This window comes from Gymnoscopelus microlampas (genome assembly GCF_963454915.1).
Source record: "Gymnoscopelus microlampas genome assembly, chromosome: 23".
Taxonomy (NCBI): Eukaryota; Metazoa; Chordata; class Actinopteri; order Myctophiformes; family Myctophidae; genus Gymnoscopelus; species Gymnoscopelus microlampas.
This window is the reverse complement of record NC_139960.1, coordinates 30,640,428-30,665,251: the sequence shown is the minus strand read 5'-3', so window position 1 is coordinate 30,665,251 and position 24,824 is coordinate 30,640,428. Positions and strand designations below refer to the sequence as shown.

The 24,824-nt window shown below is 42.7% G+C and overlaps 3 protein-coding genes across 3 annotated transcripts; all 3 read left to right on the top strand.

Moving 5' to 3' along the window:
• Nucleotides 1–6,132: 6,132 nt before the first annotated feature.
• Nucleotides 6,133–8,227, top strand: LOC311039725 (kinesin-like protein KIF2A; the record flags this gene model as incomplete). Its single annotated transcript, XM_084049679.1, has 1 exon — nt 6,133–8,227. One exon carries the CDS (start codon nt 6,133–6,135, stop codon nt 8,191–8,193), a length of 2,061 nt encoding a protein of 686 aa, XP_083905805.1. The 3' UTR covers nt 8,194–8,227.
• A 4,916-nt stretch (nt 8,228–13,143) lies between these two features.
• On the top strand, nt 13,144–14,427 carry LOC311039702 (eukaryotic translation initiation factor 5-like; the record flags this gene model as incomplete). The annotated part of the gene is made up of 1 exon (XM_084049657.1): nt 13,144–14,427. The coding sequence occupies one exon, from the start codon at nt 13,144–13,146 to the stop codon at nt 14,425–14,427; it is 1,284 nt and encodes a 427-aa protein (XP_083905783.1).
• A 4,640-nt stretch (nt 14,428–19,067) lies between these two features.
• LOC311039651 (dnaJ homolog subfamily B member 9-like) lies at nt 19,068–23,704 on the top strand. The gene is made up of 3 exons (XM_084049589.1): nt 19,068–19,110; nt 20,340–20,579; nt 21,454–23,704. Exons 2-3 carry the CDS (start codon nt 20,363–20,365, stop codon nt 21,906–21,908), a joined length of 672 nt encoding a protein of 223 aa, XP_083905715.1. The 5' UTR covers nt 19,068–19,110; nt 20,340–20,362; the 3' UTR covers nt 21,909–23,704.
• The last annotated feature ends 1,120 nt before the right edge of the window (nt 23,705–24,824 follow it).

The following is a 24,824-nucleotide window of genomic DNA, read 5'->3' as shown; positions in this document are numbered from 1 at the left end:
TTGGAGCAATTGATGGTCATTTTGTCAACACACATGTCAACATGTGTTTGACGATGGCAGATATTGCAAGGCCTTCCTAAGTTCAGCAGTATTGCCTGGATGAGGGCAGGTCATCTTCGTTTCAAAAGATACATTGTGAAATAAAAAGTTTGTAACAGTAGTATAAATACTATAGTATACGTGACGGGTAACATCCTGCCTCAGGTGATGCCATCTGGCCTGGGTGTGAGATTCTCTCCCTTCTCACAGAGGGTCTGTGTCTCCCTGCAACACACACTAGATGAGTGGTCATCATAGCCTTGCAGTGCACAAGCACCTGTTAAAAGTGCTCCTCGGAGCACAGGTCTCTGCCAGGTCAGGTACGTTATTGTGGCCTCCTGGTGGCGCTATAATAGGCCAATGTGAAAAGGGTGCCATTTATTCTTAGGTCTTTCACGGCAATCAGACACTGCATTCATGATTTGAGGCATTTTGTTTCAAAAATATGTTTTGCTAAATTAGACCTGCTGGTGGCGCTATAACATACCAATGTGAAAAGGGTGGCATTTCTTCCTTGGCCTAGTGGGAATGTGCGTGTGAAATTTCACGGAAATCGCAAGCTGTGTTCATGATTTGAGGCATTTTGTTCACAACGGACCAATCCTGCAAACTTTGGAAGCCAACCTTAGCCAATGAGGATGGAATATGGGAAATCAGACAGATCACAATCACAAGACTATAGAGATACTGTGTACCGATTTGCATGACGTTTGGATCAAATCTGTAGGAGTAATATCAAAAAATGTGTTTTGCACAAATCGGCCTCCTGGTGGCGCTATAACAGGCCCATGTGAAAAATGTGCGGCAGAGGTTCTGAATTGGCATCCAGGGAGTGTGTGTGCACAGTTTCGCAGCGACCGGGCAAACGGTGCCGGAGATTAGCTGCTAACGGACGGACAGGACACACGGACGGACACAAGGACGGACGGACGGACGGACGGACAGGGTGCAAAACATACTCTCTCGCCATGCCTTTCGGCCTGGCGGAAACAATAAATGGTCTACTATAATACAGTTTGACCTTTACCACTGGGCAAGCCATCTAGATTGTTGTGCCTAGCATTAATCTAGAGATTTAGGACTGTAAACATTAAAAAAAAAAAAAAAAAGCAGGCCGCAGACCTGTACTGAATGTCATACTTTTAAAAGGTTATCCATGCATTATGTTAGCAAGCATTACTGTAGGAAATCCACCTCAGAAAAAGTCCTATGAGCCTGTTATATACTGTATACTGACTCTAATGAAGAGAGAGTTGTAAAAGTGTCAAGTGTCATTAATCAAGCTGCTTGTCTTCATATAAAGTAACTGACCTATTATACTAACTGACTCTAATGGAGAGAGAAAGCGTTGTAAAAGTTTGTTAATTTAAGATCGGCCATGATTCTGCTTGTCTCCATAAAAAGTAACTGAGCTACACTAAAAGCTCTTTCAAAATAAGCTAGCTACACTAAACCTTACTTGATAAAATTAGCTATAGCTACATTGAAGGTGGTTGGTAAATATCTCAATGGACTGGCAATTGGGATTGAGATATTTCCTGATGACCTGCTCGGGTATAATCATGGGCCCGGCTGATATGGCCTGTCAAAACACAGGACAAAAAGTTTTAAAATAAATGCAGCCCAGAAAAACCATGACTGCAGGCCATGAAAGAGTTAAATGTTTCCTTTTTTTCCCCTTCTTTTTTTTAAGTTCCACTAGGCAGAGGCTGAACGGAGAAGTACTCGTCTGCTGTCAGAGAAAGAATTGGCACTAATCAGAATAGCAATTGGTGAAAATGTTCCATTCTGATTGCCTAAGATTGGCTTCCAAAGTTTGCAGGATTGGTCCGTTTTGAACAAACTGCCTCAAATCATGAACGCAGCTTGCGATTACCGTGAAATTTCACACGCACATTTCTATTAGGCCAAGGAAGAAATGCCACCCTTTTCACATTGGCCTGTTATAGTGTCACCAGCAGGTCTAATTTTGCACAACACATTTTTGGAACAAAATGCCTCAAATCATGAATGCAGTGTCTGATTGCAGTGAAAAACCCTTGAACAAATGGCACCCTTTTCACATTGGCCTATTATAGCGCCACCAGGAAGCCACAATAACGTACCTGACCTGGCGGAGACCTGTGCTCCGAGGAGCACTTTTTCTAGTTTTCAATTGAAACTGTTATACTACCGGTCACAAATGTGACCATTCACAAATGTACACATTTTATGAGCAAAATACTGTATACAGTGTAATATAATTCCCAAAATGTATCAGTAGTCACTTTAAAGAATATTATGTACAAAATATGATGGTTTCACCTGTTAATGAGTTTTATTTAATTATTTTTGTAGAAGTCTGAGGTCATGTGGCTTTCACAATCGTCACATAACCAAGTCCATGTTTTTTCATTTAAAAGTTGAATGTCTTCCAGAAATGTAATAAAATTTAAAATAACTAGATAAAGTGCTCCTCGGAGCACAGGTCTGCGCCAGGCCAGGTAGGTTATTGTGGGCCAGGCAGTAGCAATGTTTGGAATTCAGAGGTGAGTGGAATCGCTGCGATGATATCCGACAGTATATTAATTAATTGCATCAATAAACGGAGGAAACGTCTAGTTATAATAGTATTTGGGTTTATTCCAGAGTAGAGATCTTACAAGCGTCGGAAAAGCATGGTTCCAGATATATTCTTCTGAAGTTGTAAACAGAGATACATAGTATTATACACATAACATCGGTTAATGCCTTCCGTCATCACGCGAGGGTCAGCTGTGGCCATCTTGCTTAGTTTCCCTGGCACCCAAGTTCATCATGACATCAAAACAGTAAACAATCCGATATTAACCTGCTATCTAATATTGTTGACATACCAGATCGAGCCCATCAGACACAAAGTTGCAGGCACTGCTTGAGGGACCTTGGAAGTTCAACCAAACTGACACACAAGAGGCAGGCTGGCTAGCAAATATGAACAAGCACATACAAATGAAATATATCTTTATCAGATTGATAAATACATATTTATAGATCAATCAGGACCACTCATGCAGACTTTGGAAGCCAGTCTTGGCCAATCAGGATGGAATATGAAAACTCAGACACATCAGACACTTGATCACATGATACTGTGTGTTTGGACTGAAGGAGTAAAATCGAAGAATGTGTTTTGCAAAAATCGGCCTCCTGGTGGCGCTATAACAGGCCAATGTGAAATATTTGGGGCAGAGGTTCAGGGGTAGACTATGCTATCTGCAGCACAAATGATTGAGACAGCAACCCTCAACAACCAGGGCCCTATTTCACAAAAGGTGAATTAAATAAGCCTAGGCTTAAGTCAAATCCAGGCTTGACAAAGCCTGGTTTATTCCGTTCCATGAACGCCAAGCCAGGCTGAAAAGGAGCGACTTTGTCGAGCTAGGCCTTGTCAAGCCAGGCTGTGTCGAGCCAGGATAGTAAAGCCAGGCTTCACGTATTCCTGTAAAAGACCATGAAAGTCAATAGCAGAATCCTTGAACTTGACCAGTCATGGAGCCCAAAACGAAAGCAACGTTCTTCTCTGTGGCTGAACAGCAGCACTGCAGCAGCTCATGGAATCATGAAATCCCAGATTTTAAATTTCATTTAAAATGTATAAAGCAAGAAAGGAAACGCCTGTGTGTGTGTGTGTGTGTGTGTGTGTGTGTGTGTGTGTGTGTGTGTGTGTGTGTGTGTGTGTGTGTGTGTGTGTGTGTGCGTGCGTGCGTGCGTGCGTGCGTGCGTGCGTGCGTGCGTGCGTGCGTGCGTGCGTGCGTGCGTGCGTGCGTGTATGTAAGACATTTTTTATAATATAAAAAAAATCTGTAATATATTATCAAACATCTATATATGAAACAATATGAACTATAGTGTTAACAGAGTGACAATGACATATCACATGAGTCATGAATCACAATTATGATTCATGGTCACACACTATTTCAGTAATATAATTAAATTGATTATATGTTATTGTATTGATTTCATTTTATTTGAATGCAGGGTCATTAAAGGGTCATATACAAACACATGTGTTGAATTAGCTGTGGAAATACTTGAAGAACAAGGCACTGGATTAAGTAAGCTTGGCTGTTAGCCTGCTCCTAACCAGGGTAATTTCACAGCTAAATTGCCATGGTAACTAAGGTAGGATTGCTTCAATTCTCTTTCGTGAAATCTAGTCATGGATAAATTTAGCCAGGGTGAACTGGCTAAACTAATCTGGCAAGATAGCTTTCATGAGACCGATTCATCCCTAATCCTGGCTAAATTAAGCCAGGATAGGTGTTAAAGCCAGACCTAATTCACCTTTCGTGAAATAGGGCCCAGGATGTTGTTTGCCTCACACAACATCTGGCCTGGGTGTGAGGTTCTCTCCCTTCTTTCAGAAGGTCTGTGTCTCCCTGCAACACACACTAGATGTGTGGTCATAGCCTTGCAGTGCACAAGCGCCTGAGTTAAAAGATGGAAAAAAGAAAAGGTCTACTATAGTAAAGTTTGACCTTTACCACTGGGCAAGACATCTAGATTGTTGTGCCTAGCATTAATCTGGAGATTGAGGACTGTTTCAATACGTTCTCTCATTTGTAAATGATGCAGGCTGCAGGTACTGAATGTCATACTTTTAAAAGGTTATCCATGCAATACAACCTGATGTTAGCAAACATTACTTTAGGTCTACTGAAGGAAATCCACCTCAGGAAAATTCCTTTATTATACTAACTGACTCTAATGGAGAGAGAGAGTTGTAAAAGTTTGTTAATTTAAGATCGGCCATGAAGCTGCTTGTCTCCATAAAAGGTAACTGAGCTACATTAAAAGCTCTTTCAGAATAAGCTACAGTAGCTACACTAAACCTTAGGCCTACTTGATAAAAGTAGCTATAGCAACATTGAAGGTGGTTGGTAAATATCTCAATGGACTGGTCATAGGGATTGTGTGAATGTGTGTGCAAAGTTTCACAGCACTCACACTCTGCGTTCAGGATTTGAGGCATTTTGTTCAAAACAAAGGAATGAACTACAGATTTTTTAAGTTGGGGGATTTCTTAGGAACAACTGAGCAACAGAGCATTTAACTTGCCTTTTTAAACACCTCCCATTAACACTAAAACCTAACCCTAAACCCTAACCCTAAGGACCTGGGGAACATAGGGATGACCCCAGCTGAACTACATGCCTACAAGCACTGCTTAACAATACATGATGTCACTTTTCTATCGGGACGCGCCCCTCATCTAGACTGAGTGGCAAAACATTGAGCAGCATGGAGAGTTGGAGTTTGGAAGCATTCGTTGGAAATCAATCAACGGTCCTGCATACCACCTGTTTCTAAATGTCACATAATGCAGGAGGCAGCAGGACGTTGGGTTATTGAAAACGAGGCTTCCAAACTCTGACACTTAAAAATAATCACCTGCACGTAATTTATTGACAGACAGTAGCTCATAACATGTCTACTGTGGATTTTTATGAAACAAAAACTTTTCAAATAGAAAGAGGATAATTCAAGCTTTCCGTAAAGCTGCCATGTTGGTGAGTTTTACATCGTTTAATACAATCAGATAGGACTTTTCTGTTTGGATGTATGGGCTGTCAAGGCCAGAAAGTAGTTTTTTGCCACTCAGTAGGCGTTCCGGCATAACCTCCGGGTACTGAACTGAACGGAACCGATTATGAAATTTGGGTCTGATTGCTCCACGAGGTCTTCAAGATTAGCACCGAATAAACAAACACACATCTTTTCTTAGACGGCTAGCCTCCTATAGATCCCGGCATAAAACAAGTGCATTTGATCTCTGCTACAATAACAACCGTGATATCATCTTTTTCGTCCAATCAGTGTGCAGCTGATGTGACGCACCAACTTCGGAGAGTTTGGGGATATAAATAGTGTTTATAATAGCTGCACATCAGACAGAATTTTGCTATAAACTTCAGGAGGTTTCCAAACCTGTGTCCCAAATATTCTGATAAACTTTACAAAGATTTTACACACGTCCTCCGCATCTTCCTCAATGACCAAAAGTCTCCTGCAGAAAGAAATACGTTGATTTTCCCTATAGAACACTTAGATTAGTTTAAGTAATGTACAATGGCATACCGTTTTGGGAAGATTGTTGCTGGTAGTTATGTGGATATAAAGCTCAGTGTGATGGTGACCTCACTGAACGAGGACAACGACAGCGTCACAGTGGACTTGATTGAGAACGGAGAAACAAAAGGAAAAGAGATCGACTTGGAGAGTATATTTGCTCTAAACCCAAATGTTGCCCCAAATGAGTACATTGTCTCCAGCCCAGACACCCCACCACCTCCTCCCACTCCTGCGTCTGTCAAATCTGTTAAAATCAATAAAATTGCAAAGAACCACAACACCATTGCATTGTCCAAGAGTGACGCTCAATCCAGAGACAACAGAACGGCGTCGACCAGCACCAGGCCGCCAACTCCAGCCACCACTATCTCCGGCACACAACTCCAGAAGAGGAAGAAGAGGAGGAATTCCAACTGTGTGAAGGAGGTGGAGAAAATCCAAGAGAAGAGAGAAAGCCGTCGACAGCAGGCTGAGGCGCTGAGAGAGAAGAGAGCACAGGAGATAGACACTACAATTCCTAACTATGAGATCATGTACATGATCAGGGATTTCCGAGACAGTCTAGAGTACAGACCTCTGACCTCAGCAGACCTGATTGAAGAACACAGAATATGTGTTTGTGTGAGGAAGCGTCCACTGAACAAGAAGGAAATGGCCATGAAGGACCTGGATGTGATCACCATTCCCAGTAAAGATGTGGTGTTGGTCCATGAACCCAAACAGAAGGTGGACCTGACCCGCTATCTGGAGAACCAGACCTTCCGATTCGACTACGCCTTCGACGACTCCACAACCAATGAGATGGTGTACAGGTTCACAGCCAGGCCTCTAGTGGAGACCATCTTTGAGAGGGGAGTGGCAACCTGCTTTGCCTATGGACAGACAGGAAGTGGAAAAACACATACTATGGGTGGAGATATGTCTGGAAAGACCCAAGATTGTGCCAAGGGAATCTACGCATTAACTGCTAGGGATGTATTTCTCATGTTGAAGAAACCCAACTATAAGGAATTAGACCTACAAGTATACGCAACCTTCTTTGAAATCTACAATGAGAAGGTGTTTGACCTGCTGAATGGTAAATCTAAGCTAAAGGTGTTGGAGGATGCTAAACAGCAGGTTCAGGTGTTAGGACTACAGGAGAAACAGGTCAGATGTACAGAGGATGTTCTCAAACTCATAGAAGAGGGAAACACCCGTCGAACATCGGGTCAGACTTCAGCCAACAGCCGCTCTTCTCGGAGCCACGCTGTGTTCCAGATCATTCTACGGAGGAAGGGTTGTTCACGGATGGTTCATGGGAAGTTTTCGCTCATTGATCTGGCTGGGAGCGAGAGAGGAGCTGACACGTCCGGTTCCGACCGCCAGACTTTTATGGAGGCAGCTGAGATTAACAAGAGTCTGCTGGTACTAAAGGAGTGCATCAGAGCTCTGGGACGTAACAAGCCTTACACTCCCTTCAGGGGCAGCAAGCTCACTCAGGTACTCAGAGACTCCTTCATTGGGGAGAAGTCCCGTACGTGCATGATTGCAACAATATCCCCTGGTATGACGGCATGTGAAAATACCATCAACACGCTACGTTATGCTAACAGGGTGAAGGAGCTGACAATTGACCCCAACCATACATTGGAAGGGGGTCAACCCAACATACATGCAATCAACCAGCTGGAACTTTTGGATGAGGACTGGCTGAGCAGCTCGCCAAACAGAGATGACCTCAACATGCTCTGTGAACAGAATGAGGAAGAAGTGTCTCCACAGCTGAGTACCTTCCATGAGGCAGTGTCTCAGATGGAGGAGATGGAGGAACAGGTCATAGAAGGCCACCGAGCTGTCTTCCAGGAGTCAAACGGCTGGCTGGAGGATGAAAAGGTCTTGTTGGAGATGACAGAGGTAGTGGATTATGATGCAGATTTATACGCCACCCAGCTTGATCAGATCATATACCAGAAGTTAGAGTCCTTAACTGAATTTCAAAATAAATTGAAGTCGTTCCGTTCTACACTCCAGGCAGAGGAACAGGCCAGTAAGCAGATCAATTCCAAGAGGCCCTAGGCCCCTACACTTGTAACAGTTTAGGGGGACCTCAACCACAACAAAAATAGGACATTTATTTAGGCACCCCATCCAAAATTATTTACTTATTCATTTATTGTGAGTTTTCATTTATGTTAAGCTTTATTTAGATGGGAGAGTTTGGAGAGACAGAAACCGAGGTCAAGTGTGAGTGGGTCCTTGCGAGACAGAGCATGTGGTCAGTTGACCAACTGGCTTCCCATCCAATAGTGTTGCTGTTTTTGCAGTTTTGGGCATTTTATGCTTTAGTTAGATGGTGTGTAGGGAGACAGGAATCCGTGGGCGGAGTCCCATCATGCGATACCTAATGTGAGTCACATTTCGAGTCCTTGCAACTCACAAGGAGCATAATATGGTCAGTGCACAAACTGGCTGAGTCACCACTCACCAGGCACCCCACCCATGCCGTGGCTCTAGCAGGTAAGCTGTCTACAAAAGGGTCTGTCTGTCTGTAGGTTTGTCAGGCGCCAATCTCAAAGTAATCAGTGGCAGATGTTTGTGCACACTGCCAGTGGGCCAAGGAAAGTAACCCTGTAGTTATTCCCCACATATTTTTTGGAATATATTCAACTTTAATTGTATAATGTATAAGTCAATCGTGGAACCTTGCCCAAATATGTAGACACCTCACTTACAGTAATAGTACTGACTGAATGTCAGCACTGACAAGACCCTGTCTTGTTTCTTTGTTAAATCTTTTGGGGGTATTTGTCACTGTACATTGCGTGAAATTTAGCCTCTGCATGTAATCCATCCCAACTATTTATGCTTATGCATTTTTTTGCTTAATTAGAGTACAGTACCCTTTGTCAGCGTACATCCACACCAATGATTTGCAACTGCAACTTGCAACAGACTCCCAAAACGGCAACAGGTCAATTCAGGCCGCTTCAACTGGCTGCAAGTTCTAACTCGTTGCGTTGCAAATGTGGACTAGGCTTGAACTGTTATAGGCTGAGTCAGTCATGTATGACGCACCAACTTGGGAGTGTACTTGGATCTCCATATACAGTATATGCAAAAAGATTGACATGGACACAGACAGACCGAGATAGAGGCTTCTGAACGTATAGAAGATATGAGTGTAGTGTAGAGAGAAAGGAAACTGCGAACAGTGAGAGGGGACAACGAGACAAGACGGGAGTTGGATTCGCAACTAGCAAGGAGCAATGTACAGTATGAACTGGCTGAGCCACCAAGCACCCCATTCGATCGTTTTTTGTTATCTCCAAAAGGGAGATTATGTTTTTGCGTGTTTTTAGTTTTTTGGGCTAAGATTTTTCCCAATTACGGTGATGTGCTCCACTGAGCAAATGCACCCTTTAACTATATCAGGCCAAAGGTAACGGAAATATTATGTGTTCAGCCTTGTTTGTTTGTTTGTCTGGGGCTAACCGATCGACCAATTGGTTTTTTTCACTTACTGTGTATATATTCTTTTGATATTTAATTTAATGATTTTCACGATGAAACTTTACCTAAATATGGAGTTATACGTCAACGATACAACATAAGTGTCATCACACAGCCCTGGGTAGGCCCTTGACGGAGATTACGGTATGTTCATCAGTGAGTGACTGAACCGCTGTAGTTATCTCTGCCAGGTTGAGGGCATAAAAGGGTATATTATGTTTTTTTCGCCCGTTTGTTTATCTGATCTGGGCTAATCTCACAAACTGATGGACTGATCAGCTGCCAAATATATTGTGCACAGTTTAGAACCCGCATAACTTTGAACCACCCAATCTTCCACATATGTTCTATACGTTTTGAAATATTTAACTTTAATTGTACTAGGAGCAGGGTTGCCAGATTTGCTTATTATAATTTCTCCGCAAGATTTTATTTGAAAATAGCCGATCTACAAGCTCACAGCGCGTCGCATCGCGGCGCGTTGTGAGCTTGTAGATCTGCTATTTTCAAATAGCTGATGTATATGTTAAAGTGCTCATGTGGCCCATCGCTTCTTTTGGGCTGTTTTTCCTAGACCTGGTTGCTTGTTTCTCTCACAGAATCTGGCAACGCTGACTAGGAGATAACAGTATTTGCTCCACTGAGCACAAGAATCTGTAGTTTAGTAGTACAGCTTAGCTTCTATGGGGTGAGCCGTCTAAATCACAGATAACTAGGCCTTTATTGCTTTTATATATACTACTATCTGTTTTCACTGTTACAATTACAACCATTATTGTCTTTAAATTTCCCCCCACATATTTGTCAATGGCATCATTCTAGAGAAAGATGCATAATAAACTAGAAAATGTGCTCCTCAGAGCACAGGTCTCCGCCAGTACTGTTCCTGATTAATCCTGTCTTACCTCACTTCAAAAGATATAAATGATCTTTTGAAGTGACACACCTATTTATAGGTCTCTATTTCATCAAAGCAAAGCAAAGTTTGTTGTTTACCCAGGGTGTCGGACTAAGCACGAAGCTTGTTTCCAGCCGGACCCTGCATGGAAGCCTTGCTCAAGGGCTATTCAGCGGTGATTCATGATTGATGTGATGAATTGGGGAATCGAACTAGGGACCTTCCGGTATCAAGGCCGCCCCTCTAACCACTAGGCCACCGCTGCCACAGCGTCTCGCTAGCCAATCAAAGCACACCCTTTCAACATATTGTCACGTGAAGCTTGACCAATGTTAGCTTGGTGGACACACGGAAGGACAAGAACGAAAACATAGTCTCCTGGCGGAGACAACGAGAACGAAAACATAGTCTCCTGGCGGAGACAATAACAGACCTGTTTAACAGTAGCATTCTGTATATCCAGATTGATCACATATTATTAAAAACATGCACATAGACATGTAGGCCAAAAGCATCTGTGATACTACTCTGCACATCTCGTATCCTCAGTTTGTGCTGTTGTTTATGAGAGGCTTGGTGAGACTACACACTACACAGAGCTTTGCTGTTTCCTGTTGTTTTTATTATTTGTTTTCAGTTGAATGGCAAGCATAGACAGACCTACAGTATATTGATCCCGTGGGGGAAATTCAGATGTCATGGCAATACAGCAGTTATGAAACACAGGACAGATTAAAAAACTAGAACCAGGAGACCTGGTACTGCCAGACCCCTAGTGGTTGAAATCTGAATGGCCGGGCTTCGCATGACCTGTGTCCCTTCTATGTCCCTTCTATGACGAAAGGGGGACAGACTTTTTGGGCTGGGGCCGGGGGACAAAGTGACATACCATGTATGGAGAAAACAGATACAAAGCCTCATGTAAGCCCGACCCCTTGGGTCTGGCAACAAAAAGAGATATAGCTAGCCTAGGAGTAAAAAATCACACCCTGTGTGAAGGTAGCGGCGCCTTTGATACATTTTGTCATCGATATGTGTTTATAATGGGTTTATAGCCATGTGTCACGTGAAGCTTGACCAATCACTTTGTTGACGGGTCTGACCAATCAGAACGTTGACGGTGAACACAGACAAAGTCAGCGCCGCTAAAAATCACACCCAGTGTGAAGTGAGCGGTGCTATTTAAAAACAACAGTGGTCATCACAGTGATGGAAGCTCACTTAAAAAAAAGTAATTTTTTTTAAGTGAGTGGTGCTATTTATGAGTTCCTCATGCGTTTCGCTAGCCAATTCATCAATCACTCCATAAAAGTTCAAATTACGATGACAGCCCCAGGCTATCTCTCATAAACATGGTGTCACGGCCACGGACCACTGGAGGACGCAGGACTCCTTTATTTGGCAAAACAGCAGAGTGTGCGTGTCTCCACTCAGTGCACACTGCTCAGGGGTTAAACTAAAACCCAAACTTATTCCAATCATGATGTGAATGTTGTCATTCAACAACGTAAGCCTACTATACGGGAAAAAGACAACGCGTAGGCTATTTATTATCTAATTCATCATTCAAGTTTTCCCTATAGGACTGACCGTGGGTAGCTACAGGGCTTTATCAACCCCGGTTGGGTCACCTGGGCGAGGGTGTATGTTGTTGCGAGACCCGAAACACCCTATTAACCCTGGCTACAACACTAATGATACGTCCCAGGTGCATCCATGTGATGTTTTCTTTAAAAAAATTGTTTAGGACATCTTTACTTATGGCTAGAATTAGAAAAGAAGATGCATATCTCTTTTTAGGTCAGGTATTGGTCCGTGCCCTGTGTATGCAAATAGCATGTGCCATTCCACGTATATGATAGGCGTGTGTGCTGCAGCTGTGTGTGAATCCACAGAGATGATGGGATGGGGTAACTTCATGTCGGAGAAGTTCCTTTTCTTAACCGTATTCCGCTTCTTCATGTTGAAAAACAGGTGGGGTGAGGCTCCGCCACATTTATCAAAAGCCGACCATTCTTACAGTGTGATTGACAGCAGGGTTGTGGGGCGCGGTGGAACGCCGCTCCATTAGTTCAGAGCCTTTGACTAGTTGTTCGAGCTGCACTCGCGCCTGTGAGAGTGCATCTATCTCACGCATCGATCGTGTATGCGCGAGTGTGTGCACTTGCACTTGACGTAGCGCTCCACTAGTAAGAAAATCCACAGCAGCAGTGGGCCTACTATGATGTCTTCAGTATGACATCAATCATCTCCATATATGGAATTCTGGCCGCCATGCTACCATACCAACCATCATCTCTGTCCAATCAGCGCACAGCAAACCAACATTGGAAGTTTGAGGATATAAATACTGGTTGCGCTGGCAACATTGGTTAAAAAACGTGCAGCAGTCAGTAATTTGGGAGTATTTCAGTTTTTCAAACGCAGAGCATCTTTAAATAAATATCATATTCTACTATTGTCAACGGACAACACCTCACCGAAACTATTTGGATAATGCCCACAACCACTTGGTGTTATTTATGTCATCTCATTTCCAGACAGAGAAGCCACCATCCTCCAAAGCGTCTTTCGAGATCTGATTTTATTATTTATGGACTTAACATCAGCCAAAAAGCATGTCTATCAACGTCAATCGCAGCGTGTCAGACCCGTTCTACCGCTACAAGATGCCCCATCTGATTCTCAAGGTTGAAGGCAAAGGGAATGGAATCAAGACAGTCATTGTCAACATGGTTGATGTTGCAAAGGCATTGAACAGGCCTCCAACATATCCAACCAAGTTTTTTGCTTGTGAACTCGGTGCTCAAATCCAGTGTGACGCGAAGAAGGACCGCTACATTGTCAATGGCTCCCACGAGGCCAACAAGTTACAGGACGTGCTTGATGGGTTCATCAGAAAATTTGTGTTGTGCCCTAAGTGTGACAACCCTGAAACTGACCTGCATGTCAACCCCAAGAAACTAACCATCGGCAACTCTTGTAAGGCTTGTGGATATTGTGGCATGGTTGACACCAGCCACAAACTCTGCACCTTCATCCTCAAAAACCCACCAAAGAAAGCCGACAGTGGATCCACTTCTGTCCAGAAGGAGAAAAAGAGGAACCGCAAGAAGGACAAAAAGAACGGTTCTGATAGCGCAGAGGCAGAAAACCAAAGTGACATTGACGCTCCAGAGGCTGGGGATGGTGATGATGACGACGATGAAAACTGGGTGGAGGAGACAACAGAGGAAGCACAGAGAAGACGGATAGAGGAAATAAGTGACCATGCCAAAAACTTCACCCTCAGTGAGGACCTGGAGAAACCCCTGGAGGAGAGGGTCAACTTGTTCTACAGTTTTGTCAAACAAAAGAAGGAGAGTAGAACTATAGATGCTGCTGATAACGCGATCTTGGTTGAGGCAGAGCGTCTAGACGTGAAGGCCATGGGACCTCTCATCCTCAGTGAGCTTCTCTTCAATGAGAACATCAGGGACCAGATCAAGAAGTACAAGCGCCACTTTTTGCAATTCTGTGATGACAAGAAGGCCCAGAAATATCTGCTGGGAGGGTTTGAATGCCTGGTGAAGCTGCACGAGGCTCAGCTGCTCCCACGAGTTCCCAACATACTCAAAGACCTTTATGATGCAGACCTGCTGCAAGAGGATGTCATAATCACCTGGGCAGAGAAAGTTTCTAAGAGATATGTCTCTAAGGAACTTTCCAAAGAGATACATGCCAAAGCCGCCCCGTTCGTCAAATGGCTGAAAGAGGCAGAGGAGGAGAGTGATGAAGAAGATGAAGATGATGAGAACTTTGAGGTAGTGTACTCATCCTCTGCCCGAGAGCTGATGGTCGAGACTGTGAAGCCAGACAAAGCTGAGAAAGAAGAGGAAGACATTGATATTGATGCAATTTAAAACAACACAGGATCTAATAAAGGCGTGGCGTCCAATTCATGAAATCATGTGGGGTGATCTGCGATTATGAGTTCACAAAATGTGAAAAATATTCTCACACAAGAAAATCACTAGATGAGTTTCTGTGTAGGTGATCAGGCACCCTGCGGGACGAAGAACAATACCCGTCAAAGCAACACCCTTGGTGTTGGCCCTGTGCTGCAGTCAGATGCTGTCGGGATGTCGCTTCCTGCCATGGATCAAGACGGTGGGTCGGGTGCCGTGCTCCAACTCCACCGTAAACCTCATGCGATAGGCTTTTCAAACTTCTCATGGATGAATGGATTTAAATAGATCCTCGATCTTTCCAGTAATTAGCTCACTCTTAATTACAAAAAGAGAGACTGTCTGGTGGTATGATTTAGACCTGTTAGGAGTTTGAACCCCCACTAGTGTTGCTCTCAGGGTCATTGAGTCACACAAGCCTCTCCACCACAGCAAGATCATACCAAGAGGAGAGGGAGGTGGCTCTGAAAAGGACTTTTTTTCTCTTTTTTTCCCCCCCTTCTTTTTTTTTAGAGGGATCGGTGATTTTCTCCATTTATTTGTTATTGTAGTAACTAGGACGGCGTAGTCGGGTTTCTTCTGTCATTGGCTATGTTGCACAATCGGCATAAACATTATGCGAAGCCCGGCCCAAATGTCATTCAAAGGTCAGTTAGGCCTTCAGGAAGCCTCTATCTCTCCCTCAGACCCGAATTCAGGCCGCTCAGCATACATGCTTTTTCAGTTCTCGGAAACCGTAGGTCCCCCACACTTGGCAGCATGAAGTCGGTATGCCCATTCATATGCAGATAGAGAGATCCGGTTGTCCAGAACCGCCGATCTGATCAATACATCAATATAGGGGCATAAATTGATGACATCAGGGATCTCCATATATGGGCATAAAATGAAAAAGGACAGACAGATACAGAGATAACCATATATGGGCATCAAAAGGACACTGGCAGACAGACAAGAAGACAGAATGGAGAGATATCCATATTATGGGCATATAAAAGGGACAAGACAGACCAGACGGGTACAACGCATACTCTGACAACAGGTAGAACAAGTATTAAGGGGCATGCGTATCCCGACGACCATCGTTCCCAACGGGCATTAATCCCCATTAGCTGACGCTGGGGCGACAGCTAATCTTCAGTGCCTAATTATATGTAAAATAAATCAGAAGAGATATGTGAACTGTTTACAGCTTACTTTTATTAATTAAAATGATAAAATCAGGACTGTTACGAATAGCAAAGCAATCAAAAGGACCACAATGGAAATAAGCTCTCGACCGTGTGTTCTATCCTTTTGGCAGATACGTACAAATATACAAAAAGGATAAATCAGTGCCTCAGCCAAAAACACACAGGCCTCGGTGCATCTCAGGAGCAGGACATGTAGCAATAAAGACAAATTTATACTTATTGTAATTTATAGACATTACTGTAGAGACATTTACCTTGGTATATTTACTGGTAATTCTACTGTTGATACACATACCTAGCCTACTACAAGCCCATTTTATCTAGCGAATCAAAGGACACAAAATTGCTTTATTAAAATCAGTCTTTGTCTCCAATTCGGTGTGAATGCCTGCCAAGCACGCGAGTGGCTGCTTTGCGCACCAGGCCGGATAATAGGAAGTACATGCTGGGATCCAGACAGCTGTTGATCACCTCATTGGTCCGATACACAGGACTGTGGCAACGGGCTGAGCTGGGAGAGGATGCCGGGACGAAAGGCGTGGTACGACACGAAGCACACAACAGGAAGAGGATGAACAAGGATGAACAACTTCCTGGCCATGCTTCCATAGCGGCGTGCAGCTCTGCTTGTACCGGAAACACTTGCCAGCCACGTCGTTGCCCTCCGACGCGACGCGGAGATTATGTGCACCAACACGGCCGGTGATACCCTCACAGCAGACCACACGCCACCCAGGCCCGCTGCCCTGCCACCTAGCCACACCCCAGGCTCCACCTCCTCTCCCCCTCAGCCAGGTGTAGCGGTTCAGGCTGATGAGCCCCAGCAGGGCGATGCTGACATACATGTTCATGTAGTAGCCTACACGTTGATCACCAGCTGGCACGCCGCCGAACCCAGCGCCCAGGGGTTTTCCTCTGCTGTTGTATAGAGCACCCTGAAGGGCAAGCAGGCCAGCAGCACCAGGTCGGCTACAGTGCAGTTGCACGTGCATAGAGTTGTGCCAGTGTTGGAGGAAGAGGAACACCCACCAGGCCGAAGAGGAAGAACAGGGAATAGCGGCAACGCCAGCGGCATGCGCAGCAGCGCCTTGTCTGTTTCTTTAAAATATGATCGGGGTAAGTGATTTACTTTGGTTAAAATAAGTGTTAAATAAATAGCTCTATATTCTGATAGTACTCATTGCTATAGAGTGTTTGTTCAGTAAAAGCAGTCTCCTATGTCTCTCCAGCTCTTTATTAAACTCTCTCCTGATTGGCTTAAAATGTGTCACCTACCTGAAAATAATACTTATATTCTGTTTACTAAAGAGCTGGAGAGACCCCTGTGACCGACCGAACAAATGCTCTGTAGCAATGTTTATTGTCAGAATATAGTACTATAACCTTTAAACAAAATAATAATAATACAAAAAAAATCACTTACCCTACCTTTAAATACAGGTCATATAATTTATTGAATACCCATGTGAAAAAAATGAAAAAAGATACAAATATAAAAAATCCATTCTTACTTAGCCTATCCTACTGGTTTGTAAATTAATAGCCTATTATTGGCAGGTACTGACTGTATCGGTGATTAAAGGAAAAAACGAATGAAGCAATAACATAAAGAAGCTTATTTTAACAATAACATGAGGAGAGGCCTGATTTAAGATTACTATAGCAGTGGTTCTCGACCTTTTCAGCCCCCCCCCCCAAAATAATCATATTTGAGACCCCTGACAAGCATTTGGAATGTAGGAGTTGAGGCATTACATTTTGTTTGACTCCGTTCCACAGACAAATATTGTGCAAATAGCAGATCTACAAGCTCACAACGCCTCGCGGTTCTTTTTGTAGGTATTAAAAACGTTTTAATACCAAAAAAAAACAAATAAGAAAAATAAGATGTTTTTAATAAAAAGGTCTTAAAAGTCCTATGTCACCTCACTGTCATTTGGGGATCCCCCCAAAACCATGTGAGGCCTGGACCCCCCTGGGGGTCCCGACCCACAGGTTGAGAACCACTGTAGTAGAGACTACTGGTAGGGCATTCCACATTTTTGATGAATAGCATGAGAACGAGTTCATTCCCTTTGTTGAGACAAATCTGGGTTGAACATGATTAGTGGATTGATTGCGTACAGACGTGTGGCTTAAGTTGTATCAATTCTGGACTGGTTCAACTTGAGCCACACGTCTGTACGCAATCAATCCACTAATCATGTTCAACCCAGATTTGTCTCAACAAAGGGAATGAACTCGTTCTCATGCTATTCATCAAAAATGTGGAATGCCCTACCAAAAGGAGTAACGGAGTGTAAAACCCTACTCACTTTCAAAACTGCCCTAAAGATACACCTTGGCTGCAATTCGGAAATGGCCCCTGTCAGTCTTAACCCACTCTTCATACCAGTAACCTGTAAGCTGATTGTATGCCATTCTGTATAGTAGTGTGTATATCTGTCTGTCTCTTATATGTCATCATGATTTGTGTGCATGGGGATCTCATCTTAAACAAGCTCAGTGCTTAATGAGTCTCCCAGTTTAGTAGACCATGTATTGTGAATTTGTACGTCCATGTACTGTTATTCTCATGTCTTACTAAATAAAGTACATCAATCAATCAATAGTTGTTATAGTTATAATTATAGTTTTAAGAAAAAACGATGCTATGGAGAAATACTACACTACCCACAATCCTAAAGTGTATGCACTACGCAGCGACGTCTGGGTCACAGCAGATCCACGCCAGCGTTGCCAGATATTGCGAGAGAAATAAGCAACTAGGTCTAGGAAAACAAGCCCAAAAGAAGCCACATGAGGCATGAGCACTTTAATAAACCTAAATTTGGGGCGATCTACAAGCTGTCAATGCATCGCGATGCGAATATTTGGAATATGTTTTTGAAACATTCTAACAACACAAATGCTCCCTGGCCTGTGCACAATTTTTCATGAACATGTTTGAGAACCACTGGTTTAAATAATGATTAAAAAATGTGGAAGCAAGCCTAAATAAGCAAGTACACTTTAGAAACAAGCTCAACAAACCGCAACCTGCAACTAACCAATATTTACAAGCAACATTACAGAAAAAGAAGCCCGAAGTCGCTTATAATACGCCGACATGGCAACACTGATCCACGCTGTACGTACAGTGTTCACGTGGACCAATGAGGGAGCTGTGAGTCACGAGGTAGGGAAACCGACCAATGAGGAAGCGAGTCGTGGTGTTTGGGCTCAGGAATGCAAATCATCAACATGTTGAGCAGAGTTGCCATGTCCGCATACTATAAGCGACTTTGGGCTTGTTTTTCTGCAAAGTTGCTTGTAAAATAGAGGTAGTTGCGGCGGGTTGTTTTCATAAACCCTGGTTGCTTATTTCTCTCGCAGAATCTGGCAACGCTGCCGATCAGCTGTGAGTCTTCTGTCTATCAGTGTCTCTTCTGACATCGCACTGCAGGTACGTTGCACGCTTTTATTTGAACGAATGAGGCTGTTTAATGTCTTTATTTAGCTAACTAATAAAGAAATAATCAGGAAAGTGTCAAGGCTGTGATTTAACCACTATCCTCCTGGTGTCCCTGGTATTTTGGGGAGGGTAACACAGTGAAAAAAAGCAGATCTGACTATAGCCTATTTGTGCTATTCGTCGTAAGCAGTGGTGGAAAAAGTAGTTTTGTAATAATTAAAATCTACAAAGTAACTAGTTACTAAAGTTTTCAAATGAATGTAGTGGAGCAAAAGTATAATATTTGCCTCTGAGATGTAGTGGAGTAAAAGTACTGAAAATGAAATACTCCAGTAAAGTATAAATACCTCAAATGTGTACTTAAGTACGTGTACTTGTATAAATGTACTTAGTTACTTTACACCACTGTATTTAGGGCTTAATAGGCTACAGTGAGTTTGATTTGATCTCTGAATACAGACATTTTATATCATGTATCATGGCTGTTTAAAGGCCACTGAAGTTCAGTGGTGTAACGTAACTAAGTACATTTTCTTAAGTACTGTACTTAGGTACACTTTTAAGGATTTCTTTTAACTTTCTTCAATATTTCCAATTTTCAATACTTTTACTTCTACTCCACTACATCTCAGAGGCAAATATTGTATTTTTTTTACTCCACTACAATTGTTTGACAGCTTTAGTTACTAATTTAGTTACCTTGTAGATTTTGATTATTATTACAAAACATACATTAACCACTTAAGCCCTATAAATATTTTGGCCATTTGAAAATAGCAGATCTACAAGCTCACAATTATGAGCTTGTAGATCTGCTATTTTCAAAAGATTTGTATACATTTGAAGACTTGTGAAATGGGTCATTCTGTTCAATAAGTACTTTCTACTTTTGATACTTTAAGTACATTTTGATACCAATACTTTTACTGAAGTAAATTTTGAATTCTGGACTTTTATTTGTAACAGAGTATTACTACATTGCAGTATTGATACGTTTACTTAAGTAAAAACATTTGAGTACCTTTTCCACCACTGCCGAAGTTATTAGACCGATTGCTCCGCAAAGCTACTATTTACAATTTACGTCTCATCTTGTGGGTGGCACACATCGCTCTGAATAAATAAGGTGAATGTAGTGCAACGCAATGATCGTGATCGATGACCTTCATTCCATTGAGGTGTCAAATTGTTCATGGAGTCAAACTGTGCTTCTCACACAGGGTGAGGGAGTGACAGCAGCAGTATGGCCTCGGCACAGTCTGTGTTTCTGCTGGCAGTCCACATTCTGCTCATCTCAGAGTTCATCCTGGCCAAGAGGGACTACTATGACATACTGGGGCTGCCCAGGGATGCCTCTGAACGCCAGATCAAGAAGGCCTTCCACAAACTGGCCATGAAGCACCACCCTGACAGAAGCAAGAGCCCTGACGCAGAGTCCAAGTTCAGAGAAATAGCAGAGGGTGAGTGAGCACTGTCGCTGCTTTAACCCATTTAGACCGTGAACGAACGCATCTGTGTGTCATTTTAAGATTTCCTTGGCTATTCGAAAATAGCAGATCTACAAGCTTGAGTGCCGTGCTATGAGCTCGTAGATGTGCTATTTTTTTAAAATATTACAGCAACATATGTTTTAAAAAAAAAAAAAAGTTAGAATTTAGAAGACATTTGTAGAATCCCCAAGAAGCAAAGATTTGAGTTACAAATGTTCGCTTTAAAATATATATTATATATATATATATATATATTTTAAACGATTGTCCACGATCTTTCCAAAAAATAGCAGTATGAGCTCTTTTAAAAAAATTACACAGATGCGTTCACGGTCTTAAAGGGTTAAATAGAAACGACACCGGATTTTTTTTTTTGTATTTTTTTGTATCCATCCTCTTCGCATAAGGACACACACTTTGTTGTGCCGTGGGAACACTGACTCAACCACACTTGCATTAAAACAACACATTGCGGGGGTGCCGGTTGGTTAAGGCGTGTATACTGTATATAGCCTCTGATGCAGCCTGACAGCAGGTCCTGGGTTTGATTCTTGAGCCCAGTGGACCTTTGCTGTGTCACTCCCTGACTCTTTCCCTGTTTCCTGTCAATCTCCACTACTACTTGTTTTATTTATTTATGTATTCACTCGTCTGTCTGGTTCAATGAGCATTACCACCAACCGAACAAATAATGACGTTATTTTCTTGTTTTGAGATAATCCAGCTTCATCCATGTCATGAATGAAGCTCGATTAAGAACCAGCTTGATGTGAGCTCCATCCGTGTGCTAAACATAATAACGAATGCCTGTTTGTTTGTTTGTTTGTTTGTCTCTCTCTACCAGCTTACGAGACCTTATCAGATGACAAGAGGAGGCAGGAGTATGACCGGTTTGGCCATGGGCCCTCGGCAGGCGCAGGAGGCGGAAGAGGCAGCAACTATAACTTCCAGCAGCACTTCCAGTCGTTCAACTTCAACGACATGTTCAAAGACTTCAAACCATTTGGGCAGCAGCACCAACACCAGCAGCAGCAGTTCCATGCCCATCAGAAGAATCACTTTGATGCCCACTTCAAGGCCCACCAGGAGGCCATGAACAGACACAAGAGCCAGTTCCAGGATCGAACTGGCGGGAGAGTCTTCGACAACGTTTTTGAGGACTTGGAGAAGATGTTCTCCTTCAACGCACACAGCACCAGGACTGGCAGCCAGTTTCACGGCTCAGGAAAGCAGCACTGCCGGACAGTGACCCAGCGCAGGGGGAACATGGTGTCTACTTACATCGACTGCTCCTCCTGAGGTTGCAGGAAACCACAGTTAAATCAAAAGAAATATTTGCGGGTGCAGTTGTTGGGGACACTGATTTGGGCAAATATTTGTGGTTTTGAAATTGAATGTTAATTTATCGTTCAGATTTTTGTGTTTTAATTTGTAATTCACTATTTGACATTTGCCTCTAGGAACAAATATATATCTGGTGGAGCATATTCAGTATGATGGCTTCTTCTGAACAATAATCCTCACAAATTGTGGTTCACGTTACAGATTGGACTTTGGTTCTTAGTTCAAGCTACTCCACTGTGTAGAATTTCAGTTTCATTTTGTTTACATTGATTTATGGAAAGGTATGCTGTGCTTATGTGAACATCCTAAATTCTCAGGTATGGCCTCTTAGAGTTTGAGCTCTTTTTGGGAACAAGCATTTAAAGATTATTTTTATGGAAGCAATATCATTCACCTAACATCTTATCTGATTTTACATTGAGAAATACCCACTCTGAAGAAATCTTTCTTTTATGCTGCGTACAGCATGATTATGAATGTGTTGCATCTTATTGAATGACATGGTCAAACCAAAGCAGGCTACCGACACCTCTTCTTGGTATAGGTTTTGTCATTTTGTATCTTAAAGGGATAGTTCACCCCTAAATTACTTTTTTTCTATCGATTAGTCACCCCACGGAGACTTGAATTCATGGATATTTTTAGTTTTTTGTCTCATTCCTAAGCCAATAATTTGATGACCGGCAGCGGTTCCGGTAGTAGACACAAAGAGTCTCCTTTGTGTCTCCTACCAGAACCGCTGCCTACCGGTCCGCTGGTCATCAAATTATTGGCAATTCGGGGTTCAAAGTCTCCATGGGGTGACTAAGGGCGGCCATAGCTGAGTGGTTAGTGAGCCCGCCTAGGGAGCCAGAGGCCCTGGTTGCCCCAGGTTCGATCCCAGGCCAGGCCAGCATATGTGTCGATGAAATGAAATTTGTCCCTGAGCAAGACTCTTAACCCCTAATTGCTCACAGGTTCTCATTGGAAACAAGACCGCAAGGACTTTCATGAACGACCTGTTAAAAGGAATTATCCTTAAAGGAATTATCCTTAATCGATAGAAAAAAACTTTTTTTTTTGGGGTGAACTATCCCTTTAAGGTTTTGGGAGTTTAGACAAAGGATTTTGTTCTTTTCGTCTTTGTGTGTGGCATTCATTAATCAGCATACAGTTAACCACTTGAAGCCCCGTAGTCTAGAACTGGACTTGAGTTACAACTGTACTTTGACCACTTTTTCCATCTACACAAAATCTGTTCTCCAAAAATAGCTGATCTACACGCTCACAAGGCATCACAACGCAAGGCTTTGTGAGCTTGTAGATATGCTATTGCTCCCACCGGAATATGGACGCTGGGGTTCAAGTGGTTAATTGAAAATTCAAGTCTAGAAAATGTCTAAACATACAGTATACTCTATTTGGCTTAAGAGCACTTGGAAGTGGATTTGGTATGAAACTGGAGGTTTATTACAGCTGAACCGTGTTTTTACGTTTTTTTTTTAAATCAACTGTTACCTCATTTTTGTTTCTTCCGGAAGAGTTTGATCTGCCTTATCATAACGTGCAATATTTGGCACCTTTTACTCTTCATGCTGCCTACCTTTGACAGTGCTGTATAATTGTCATTGTCTAATGTCTGCACTTTGTGTGTGTGTATGTGTGTGTGTGTGTGTGTGCGTGCGTGCGTGCGCGTGTGTGTGCGCGCATGTGGTGAGAGCACAGTAAATACTGATTGGTTGCAAAATATTTGGAATTAAAAATTCTTTAAAGAGCAAACAGTTTTTTTGACCATTTTTAATCAGGGTGTATTATGTGGAATTCTGTAGTAAACAAAAAAGTGTTAAACAAACCAGATTTCTTTAATATTTAAGATGATTCAAAGTAGCCACAATTTGATTACTGTTCTGCACACTATAGGCTCTGCAGAGCAGCCATATTGGAAAGAAATTGGGCCTCTTCCTTACTTACTTCACAGGTGTTACCAATGATTCTAATGAAGGCTCTGTTGCATTTAGTGTAGCACAGTGGTTCTCAAACCTTTTAATTTCAAGGACCCCCATAACTCTGAGAGTGTACGAATGGAAATGGAACCAAATGGACCCTTACAGGTCCATTTGGTTCCATTTCCATTCGTACCATTTGTACCATTTGGTTCCATTTCCATTTGTACGCATTTGTACACGCAGAGTTACACACCCGTAAGGGGTCCATGGTCCTCAAGGAGCCATGAGGGTACCTGGACCACACTTTGAGACCCACTGGTGTAGCAGAGAGTTTCCAGTGAGCCAACATGCACAATAACAGCACCCTGACTCTGTTTGACCAGAATGGAACAGAGCCTTCATTAGTACCAATGGTACTAATGAAGGCTCTGTTCCATTCTGGTCAAACTTGAGTAAGTACAAAAGGTTGGCATCAAACTATACTTAAAGTACCAAAAGTAAAAGTAGTCATTATGCAGAATGTCCCATTTCACAAGTTTCCAAATGTAAAGTCTAATACAAAAAAAGTAAGTCTTTTGAAAATAGCAGATCTACAAGCTCACAACATGTATTTTTTTTGCGACGTGTTGTGAGCTTGTAGATATAAATGATATAGGGTTGAAGTGGTTAGTGTATATTTTGTAATCTAAATCTACAAAGTAACTAGTAATATTTTAAAATAATTGTAGTGGAGTAAAAGTAAATAGTGCATTTTTATCCAAAGCACTTTAAATAGATTGTGCATTACATTCACCCATTCACATAGCGATGGCGGAGGAAACCATGCAAGGCACCAACCTGCTCATCGGGTCCAGAGCAATTCGGGGTTCAATGTCTTGCTCAAGGACACACTAACTCTGTGGAAGCCCGGGATCGAACTGGGAACGTAGTGGTTGCCATCCGGCCG